General features: G+C 43.6%; 1 protein-coding gene across 2 annotated transcripts; it reads left to right on the top strand.

Annotated features, from left to right (window-relative positions):
• The first annotated feature begins 228 nt into the window (after positions 1 to 228).
• Positions 229 to 8,981, top strand: LOC135341568 (sushi, von Willebrand factor type A, EGF and pentraxin domain-containing protein 1-like). 2 transcript variants are annotated; one of them, XM_064538158.1, is made up of 25 exons: positions 229 to 589; positions 673 to 903; positions 1,006 to 1,545; positions 1,624 to 1,791; positions 2,099 to 2,272; positions 2,697 to 2,876; positions 2,980 to 3,153; positions 3,205 to 3,381; positions 3,446 to 3,622; positions 3,675 to 3,851; positions 3,908 to 4,084; positions 4,144 to 4,320; positions 4,389 to 4,565; positions 4,623 to 4,799; positions 4,856 to 5,032; positions 5,093 to 5,269; positions 5,314 to 5,487; positions 5,573 to 5,749; positions 5,838 to 6,011; positions 6,119 to 6,292; positions 6,363 to 6,545; positions 6,751 to 6,924; positions 7,115 to 7,288; positions 7,429 to 7,617; positions 7,749 to 8,981. In XM_064538158.1, the coding sequence occupies exons 1-25, from the start codon at positions 313 to 315 to the stop codon at positions 8,804 to 8,806; spliced, it is 5,814 nt and encodes a 1,937-aa protein (XP_064394228.1). In that variant the 5' UTR covers positions 229 to 312; the 3' UTR covers positions 8,807 to 8,981. The 2 variants fall into 2 exon arrangements, with proteins under 2 accessions (XP_064394228.1, XP_064394229.1); XM_064538159.1 differs by lacking the exon at positions 1,006 to 1,545 and having other exon boundaries at positions 230 to 589.
• The last annotated feature ends 678 nt before the right edge of the window (positions 8,982 to 9,659 follow it).

Here is a 9,659-nt window from a genome sequence, read left to right as displayed (position 1 = left end):
CTACAATATAAATGAGGTGTTCGAGAATTATTTTCTTTTTAAAACATAAATTGTCTTTAAAGTTTGTTTCATCACGTCGTCATTGCCTACAGTAAGTGGCAATAGTGTCTGCAGGAGCCTAGTATAGCAAAGAGATGGGTCATTGTTAGTAGACAAAGGTGTTTGTTATTGCACCTCACAGGAAGTTGTAGAATATTACCAAACATTAACTTTACACACCCAGTAACACAATTGCTCTAGTACCAACAAAGTCAGTATATAGGCCAGAAGCAGCACAATCTATCAGCAGTAGGCATATTGAATCTGTTTTGTATGACAGTCTCTTTTGCCATGAAGGTCATAGTAGCATTGCTGGTCATTGCTAGCTACATCTGTACCGTGCACGCTACGTATTACTGTAAAGCACCTCCAGCTATAGAAAATGGCTACCACAGCGGAGGACAATGGACGAAATTCTCAATTGGAAAAGTGATTCGATACAGCTGCAGAAGTGGATATCAGTTGCAAGGATCTCCCATCTCCACGTGTTTATTGAACCGAAACACTTGGTCATCCTTCTGGTCTAACAGAGCCTGTAGATGTATTCGCCGTAAGTATTTTTGGGTGCATGCAAGGTTGATTGATTGTGCATCCCTTGCTGCTTTTGCAAAGTTACTACACATTTACTTGCAGAAGATTGGGATGACGAAGAAGACAGCAGCAGCAGTGACTCTTCCTCTAACAGTAACCCTAGTTACTGCTCTCGACTGAGTTCCCCTGTCAACGGGAAAGTCTGGTTTTCCAGCACAAGCATTAACTCCATTGCTAAGTACACCTGTAACAGTGGCTACACACTCTCTGGAAGCGTTTACCGTAAATGTCTATCAACTGGCGAATGGTATGGATCTGCACCAACTTGCAAACGTAAGTCTATACACTTACCTCACGGTTAAATTGAAGTATTTTTTCACAAAATTTTCTTATTGAAGTATTTTTCCAAATGTTTATTATTTGTTATTTTCGCAGGCCCATTGTGTCCTGAGCTATCGAACCCTGATAATGGCCGTGCTAAGCTTACATCGGCTGGCAGGAGTGTGGGAGCTCAAGTTTGGTACATTTGCAATGATGGATTTATTTTGGTTGGCTCCGAATCTAGGCGTTGCCAGAGCAACCTGCAATGGTCTTTAATGGCCCCTACCTGTAAATCTAAGTTTTGTCCTCGACTCAACAATCCTGAAAACGGTATAGTTAAGTTCTTCAGTGCTGGGCGATCAGTTGGAGCTAAAGTTCAGTACAAATGCAGCTCTGGTTTCAGTCTTGTTGGTTCTGAGTTTAGACGTTGTCAGAGCGACCAGCAGTGGTCTTCAAAAGCCCCTACCTGTCAACGTAGTTTTTGTCCTCGACTCGAAGAACCACAAAATGGCCAAGTAAAATTTTCTGATGCTGGAAGATCTGTTGGAGCTGAAGTAGAGTACAAGTGTGACAAGGGTTTCAAGCTATTTGGTGTGGAGACAAGACGTTGCCAGAGCAACTTGAAGTGGTCATTCCAGGCGCCTACATGTAAACGTAAGTGCCACCCACTAATGAAGTAGTTCGTTGTTTATCATTATTTGACGTGTGTGTTGGTTGTTGGAATCCTTGCAGCTGTTTGTGAAAGACTCATCAATCCTAAGAATGGACACGTGCTGCACAATGGTACCGCTTTGTTCGCCGTTGCTAAATACTTCTGTGAGGAGAGCTTCTATCTTGTTGGGGACCGCTTCAGAAGGTGTGTTGAGTCTGGATGGACCGGCAACACACCAGTGTGCAAACGTAAGTGAAAGCAAAAATCTCTTTATAGTATGGTACTAATTGCATTGCAGCAGATTAATTAGTACTATTGCTTAGTGTTGTTGACTAAAGTTTTGTCTATTTAGTAAGTACATGTTTATACTTTGTTATGATTAAATATAGACATGACACCACAAAACTCATAACAGCCTTTGTACCTCTGTTTGTTATTTAGTTAGTATGCCTCCTTATTAATCTGCATGATATGGGAGTAGCCCTCACTTAATTCCTGTACAGTCACATCAACACTAGTACTCTCAGTGCAGTGTATTAATAATTATCTCTGCAGCCATCAAGTGCACGGACCTAAAATTGAAGGATGGAAGGATTTTCTTTACCAATTTCACTAATTTTGGCTCCGTTGCTAAGCATAGGTGTTTACCTGGTTTCAAGCTCTCCGGTAATGAGAGGAGGGTGTGCAATTCCAGTGGCAACTGGACAGGCTCCGCCCCTACTTGCATCCGTAAGTATAGTGTGCGTCGGTACCACTACCGCCATCACTGATTGGACTCTTATTACTCCGTAGCTCAGACATAAGTATTTGATTACATGCAGTTAGCAACTTTTTATTTCTATGTAGTATATACATGTACACTAGAGAAAATAGATGCTCCAGCCTTCATGATTTAACTATTTTGTGGTACTCTTTTGATCATAAATGTTTGAATACAGTGCACTAATTTTGTTTCATCATAAGCCGCAAATAAATAACAACTTAGGCGGGGCATTTTGTCGATAAAACATACCCTTGAGATTAAATTAGTAGCTTTCCTCAAAGCTACATAAATGAAACAATATCGGAGCACGTCCAAGTGTGTATTTGTTTTGCAGGTGCTAATTTATTTTAGCGCACACAAAACATTAATTTACTCCTATGTTAATTGCAGGTGTTCCAAGAGACTGCCCATCGCTGCCCAACCCTCTGAATGGTGCTGTTGAGGTCAATGGTCTAGCTACAGGTTCTACTGCTCGATACACCTGCATTCCAGGCTACTTACTCGTTGGAGGATCTAAGAGAACATGCAATGATGGAAAATGGAGTGGAGAGCCTCCAGTTTGCACTAAAAGTAAGTGTCATGTTTCAATAAGCCGAAACGTGTATGTGCATTTTTTTAACAAGTCTCCTTGTACTTTTAGTACTTTGAATTATTCATTCGTCTCGTTTTGTAGAAGTTGAGTGCAGTGTATTGGAAGCACCTGAAGGTGGCTCTGTTAAACTGACAGGACTAATGGTGGGATCCACGGCAACCTACATGTGCAATGGGGGATATGTTCTTGAAGGTGTTCAAGTGCGCACATGCCTAAAAGATGGAACTTGGTCTGGAGATGAACCAAGATGTCGACGTTAGTTTGTTTTTAATATGTTCTCTACTAAATTTAATTTTTGCTTTGCAGGTATTATTACGTGCAATGACCTGAGTTCCCCTGCCAATGGAGACGTGGACCAACCAGGGAATTCTGTTGGAACAGTTTCCACCTACACTTGCAATGGTGGCTACTTGCTGGTTGGAGATGAAACAAGGACATGTCAGGAAAGTGGACAGTGGTCCGGCAGCCAACCAATCTGTGAATGTGAGTAATTTATAAATTGCGATAAAATTCAGTCTGGTCTTTTAATTGATATATTTGACTGCAGTTATTGTGATGTGTGATGACCTGAGTGCCCCTGCCAATGGAGACGTGGACCAACCAGGGAATTCTGTTGGAACAGTTTCCACCTACACTTGCAATGGTGGCTACTTGCTGGTTGGAGACGAAACAAGGACATGTCAAGAAAGTGGACAGTGGTCTGGAAGCCAACCAATCTGTGAATGTGAGTATTTTAAAATTCAGTCCGGTCTTTTAATTGATTTGACTGCATGCAGTTATTGTGACGTGTGATGACCTGAGTGCCCCTACCAATGGAGACGTGGACCAACCAGGGAATTCTGTTGGAACAGTTTCCACCTACACTTGCAATGGTGGCTACTTGCTGGTTGGAGACGAAACAAGGACATGTCAAGAAAGTGGACAGTGGTCTGGAAGCCAACCAATCTGTGAATGTGAGTATTTTCGATAAAATTCAGTCCGGTCTTTTAATTGATTTGACTGCATGCAGTTATTGTGACGTGTGATGACCTGAGTGCCCCTACCAATGGAGACGTGGACCAACCAGGGAATTCTGTTGGAACAGTTTCCACCTACACTTGCAATGGTGGCTACTTGCTGGTTGGAGACGAAACAAGGACATGTCAGGAAAGTGGACTGTGGTCTGGCAGCCAACCAATCTGTGAATGTTAGTATTTTCTCTAAATCGATATTCAGCCCCTCTTTTAATTGATATATTGACTGCAGTTATTGTGACGTGTGATGACCTGAGTGCCCCTGCCAATGGAGACGTGGACCAACCAGGGAATTCTGTTGGAACAGTTTCCACCTACACTTGCAATGGTGGCTACTTGCTGGTTGGAGATGAAACAAGGACATGTCAGGAAAGTGGACAATGGTCTGGCAGCCAACCAATCTGTGAATGTGAGTAATTTATAAATTGCGATAAAATTTAGTCTGGTCTTTTAATTGATATATTTGACTGCATGCAGTTATTGTGACGTGTGATGACCTGAGTGCCCCTGCCAATGGAGATGTGGACCAACCAGGGAATTCTGTTGGAACAGTTTCCACCTACACTTGCAATGGTGGCTACTTGCTGGTTGGAGATGAAACAAGGACATGTCAGGAAAGTGGACAGTGGTCTGGCAGCCAACCAATCTGTGAATGTGAGTATTTTCGGATAAAATTCAGTCCGGTCTTTTAATTGATTTGACTGCATGCAGTTATTGTGACGTGTGATGACCTGAGTGCCCCTACCAATGGAGATGTGGACCAACCAGGGAATTCTGTTGGAACAGTTTCCACCTACACTTGCAATGGTGGCTACTTGCTGGTTGGAGATGAAACAAGGACATGTCAGGAAAGTGGACAATGGTCTGGCAGCCAACCAATCTGTGAATGTGAGTATTTTCGATAAAATTCAGTCCGGTCTTTTAATTGATTTGACTGCATGCAGTTATTGTGACGTGTGATGACCTAAGTTCCCCTACCAATGGAGACGTGGACCAACCAGGGAATTCTGTTGGAACAGTTTCCACCTACACTTGCAATGGTGGCTACTTGCTGGTTGGAGATGAAACAAGGACATGTCAGGAAAGTGGACAGTGGTCCGGCAGCCAACCAATCTGTGAATGTGAGTAATTTTCTCCCTTCGATTTCTCTGCTCTAATTGAATTCATTTTTTCTGGCACAGTTATTGTGATGTGTGATGACCTAAGTTCCCCTGCCAATGGAGACGTAGACCAACCAGGGAATTCTGTTGGAACAGTTTCCACCTACACTTGTGAGAGTGGCTATGTTCTGAATGGAGAAGCTACTAGAATTTGTCAAGACAATGGAAAATGGTCCGGGGAAGAACCAGTGTGTAGAGGTAGGTTGAATAATAGGTTGGCAATCTTTTAATTGTTCCTACAGCTGTGGACTGCATGAACTTGCTCAACCCTCGTGATGGGAGTGTCTCCCTGACTGGGACCATCTTCTCCTCAGTGGCTATGTACAGCTGCAACGACGGATTCTCTCTCAATGGAGTGGTTACTCGAGTATGTCAGGCAGATGGTACATGGTCTGGAGATGCTCCGACTTGTAAACGTGAGTCTGCATGATAACAAGCATGTGCATGTATGTACCTGCCGCTATGACTACACTGTATGTACTTTCACTGTTGTGTATTCAGCTGATGTCATGTGCGAGGAATTGTTAGCTCCTGTGAATGGCATGATCATGCTGATGGGACGCACTCCCGGCTCAATAGCCATGTACTCGTGTGACATGGGTTTTAGACTCAACGGCGAAATTACTCGTACTTGTCAAACAAACGGAAATTGGTCCGATGAAGAGCCCACCTGTATATGTAAGCACGCTTCTATTCTTCTCTACAACTATCCAATTACTATTCACCCCAATAGTTTTTAAATGTTATTGTAATTTTTATACTGTAGCTGTGGATTGTGACGGGCTTGATGACCCTACCAATGGAGCAGTGGTACTCTCTGGGGTAGCGGTAGGCTCGACAGCTGAGTACAGCTGCAATGAAGGCTTTGAGTTGGATGGAGCATCACAAAGAATGTGCCAGATGGACAGGGAGTGGTCTGGAGTGGCACCCACCTGTGAACGTACGTACTTGGCAGCCTAGGAAAAAAACACCTACACAAGTACACATGCAATTACATGCAGCTGCTCATTACGACACATTTTGTTATTTCCACACACAATACTGCAGCGGTTGACTGTGGATCTCTCGATAATCCAACCAATGGGAATGTAGAATTCCAGTCAACTCTCTTCGGATCCACAGCTGTCTACTCTTGCGTCTTTGGGTACCTTCTAGAGGGCACTGAATCACGATTTTGTCAAGCAGACGGGCAGTGGAGCGGAGCAGAGCCAGTATGCATATGTGAGTGTGTAGAACACCAGATCAAATGGAATCTTGTGTTTAACAATTTCCCCATTTTCCTTGCTTGCAGTCATACCTGTAGTGAGTTGTATCGAGCTAACCAATCCGTCCAATGGGATGGTGACTGTTACTGGCCTGGAGCCATTCTCCACGGCAACGTACGTCTGTGACCCTGGATATGTACTGTTTGGAGATGACATCAGAACCTGCACTGAGGACGGAGAATGGACGAAAGAAGAGCCCACTTGCCAACGTGAGTACTTAGCACCTTGCCTAACTAGGGGCGAGGCGAGGTCATAGTACCTGGGGGAGAGGGGGTGAGAATGGGTTGCATAACTGTTGGTAGCCAACTTAAGAGATGCTTAGATGGCTTTGAAGTACATAACTTAAGTCAAAAGCATCCAAACTTGAAAAAGATTTGTCCTGTATGTCATTAAGACTTGTATGTTCCCATGCAGCCATTGACTGTGGTTCTTTGGCTGATCCTACCAATGGTCGCGTGGAGGTGTTCAACACAACCCTGGGCTCCCCTGCTGTGTACACTTGCAACTTTGGTTATGTATTAGTGGGCAATGCTGGACGGCTCTGCACTGAGACGGGAGATTGGAGCGGGGTGGAGCCAAGATGTGATCGTAAGAACAACTGTTTGAATTTCTCTCTATTTCACTCTTATGATGTAACCTAAAGGAATGTGAAATGCAGATGGCAGATGGCACCATGTGATTAGTTAATCCCCATTGCATGCAATGATGCTATAATGTGACACGGTAGCTATAGCTATGTGCTATATATGTGCCATTAATATTTTCTCTCCCGCTATAGCTGTGGTGTGCCCTGCACTGTCCAGACCAGAGAACGGTATTGTTACCCTCAATGGCGTGACATTTGGATCTCTAGCAACTTATGTCTGTAACACTGGGTTTGTTCTGGATGGAAACGTGCAACGAATGTGTTTGGCTACTGGAGAGTGGTCCGGTAGTGATCCTTCTTGCATTGGTGAGGGTGAAGACATGAGTTATAGCTTCCCTATATAGTACACTAGCTGACTATGCATACTGTAATGAGGACAGGATACCGTATAGTTACAGTATTAGTATGTATTTATTTCAGTTGCTCCCCCCCTTCCTTCACTACAGTTCCCCCCGCTGGGTGTAGTGATCCTGGGGTGCCTGATAATGGACTACGAGTTGGAGATGACTTCAGTGTCGGGGCAGCTGTCTTCTACAGGTGCTTTGATGATTACGATTTAGTAGGTGCAAAGTTCAGAGTGTGTCAAAATGACAGTCAATGGAGTGACAGTTTGCCAACTTGTGTACGCTTCAATGGTAAGTAACATCGCTCGAATACTGTTCCTTTTTCGATACTGGCATTAGAAGTTTGAAACCGTTCCCCCTTTCAAAATTGGCGATGCTATATATTTTTGGCTGCTCTATAGATAATATTTTTATTTTTACAGACACATGCTCTACTGGCAAAGACCATTATGACAGATGTGGCAGAAAGTGTGACTGTATCGATGGGCGACTCAGAAACTGCTGTCGTCTGAGAAGAGATTATGCCGGCCTTAGCATCTCAGAGCGACAAAGATACATCACCACTTTCCTGACAGCTGCTCAAGATCCGATATATAAGCCGCGATACGATGCACTGATTTCCCTGTGGAAACAATCGTTTGAGAACGATGTCACTCAGAGTTCGGCATCCTCAACGAGCCAGTATTTTATGTTTGTGCGCTATTTCTTGCTCGAATATGAAAACTTGCTCCAAGATATTGACTGCATGGTAACAATTCCATACTATGATTGGACCCCCTTCCCGATCACTCCATATGCAGCTAATGTTTGGGACAATACGGATGGTTTTGGAGACACCTCTCGTGCGACTGATAGCTGTGTCATCACAGGTCCTGTAAGGGTGGGGCAATTCTCAATCACACCTTCAGCAGGTGGCGGGTGTCTGCAAAGAGACTATACCAACAGACGATTCCCAAGCAGAGACATAATCGACCGGGATTTACTTCCTCTTCCATCCGATGAATTTGGGACGTTCCATCAATTTTTGCAGCTGTTTATTGGCCTCAATGTCCAGTGCTTTGTGGGTGGTACAATGTGTGGTGTGAATGCTGCCAATGACCCAGTGCACATCCTTCACTTGGCAAGACTCGACTCTATCCTCACAAGATGGCAACTGATCGGGCAAGGACGTGAAGAAGTTCGCTACGCTTTCGACAACAATCCCCTCCTTCTCTCACCTGGTTTCCGTGTATCTCAGTTCAGCAATAATCGCAATCTCCCTTATGATTCGTGTGCTATATACGAGCCCCCTGTTCTACAGAAGAATCATGCCGGTCCCCTTCCTGCTAGCGTGGGGCTTAGAGTTGAGATCACTCGCATGGATTGTGTTCCCATGGAGGACATGATGTTTATGGACTCAATGATGACGACGGAAAATCACGATTTCATGGAGACGGAATGCAGCAAGCCCAGAGTGTTCCGAAGAGCCACTCGTATCTAGTTACAAAATACTGTCAATTTAATATTACAGAACATACAGAACACGGACTGTTTATAGTGTATAGACAATAATCATGTACTCCTGATACAGAACATACGGTTAACCGAACATACAGAACATAGATTTATATAGACATCTTCATCAGTTATTTTTTGCATTAAACTTTTACAACTTTTGATGGATACCAACATGCAGAGCTAGTGTTGTACTCATGCATGTATGTTTTTTGCAGAGTATGAATGCTGCATGTACTTAAGCTCATTAGCTAATTGCATGCACAGTGTAGAATAACAAAGCATAGTAAGTCGACTAAATCTGTAGACACCAGGACTACAGACATGCTCTGATTAGTGGGAGAAAAACTTCAAACAGGTGCAAATGGCTCTTAGCTACTCCCTCTTCTGAGTTGGATTGTCTTCAGCTACTCCTCTGCTGGTGTGTGCACCTGTTCCCCCAATTTGGTACTGGGTGTTTATGCCCTGTCTCCATAAGGTCTTTGCAGGGGGGTTAGGTGTGTGCTGAAACCTATTAGCTACTAATCATCAGTTCCTCTGAATAAAGGGATCCAAGGAACACGTGGGGCAAATTCAATTACAGAGTGCTTTTTTCTCACGTCTTTGAACATCCTGCATCCTGGGGAGTTTAAATGCATAATGAATCATATCTTTTCAGGTCTAAACCATTGATTGCTTCATGCACTCATGCATACATTGCTATAGTGACTTTATAAGTATTGGACCAAGTGATTCATTTGCTGTAAACTATTTCCATAGCTGTGCTGCACTGCTGTGTGGCTGTGAAAATAGTTTTGGAGACATGAAGAATACTGTGCAGCAGCACAACATCAGTGTAT

The sequence above is a fragment of the Halichondria panicea genome, chromosome 9 (genome assembly GCF_963675165.1).
Source record: "Halichondria panicea chromosome 9, odHalPani1.1, whole genome shotgun sequence".
Lineage (NCBI taxonomy): Eukaryota > Metazoa > Porifera > Demospongiae > Suberitida > Halichondriidae > Halichondria > Halichondria panicea.
Note: the sequence above shows the minus strand (reverse complement) of the source record. Positions and strands in the feature narration are given on the sequence as shown.

What these genes read in the sequence shown, in the direction of transcription:
- LOC135341568 (XM_064538158.1), top strand. Translation starts at nt 313, where the DNA reads ATGACAGTCTCTTTTGCCATGAAGGTCATAGTAGCATTGCTGGTCATT. An exon ending in GCCTCCAGTTTGCACTAAAA is followed by an intron (nt 2,877 to 2,979) that starts GTAAGTGTCATG and finishes CTCGTTTTGTAG; the next exon opens with AAGTTGAGTGCAGTGTATTG. An exon ending in AAGCCAACCAATCTGTGAAT is followed by an intron (nt 3,623 to 3,674) that starts GTGAGTATTTTA and finishes GACTGCATGCAG; the next exon opens with TTATTGTGACGTGTGATGAC.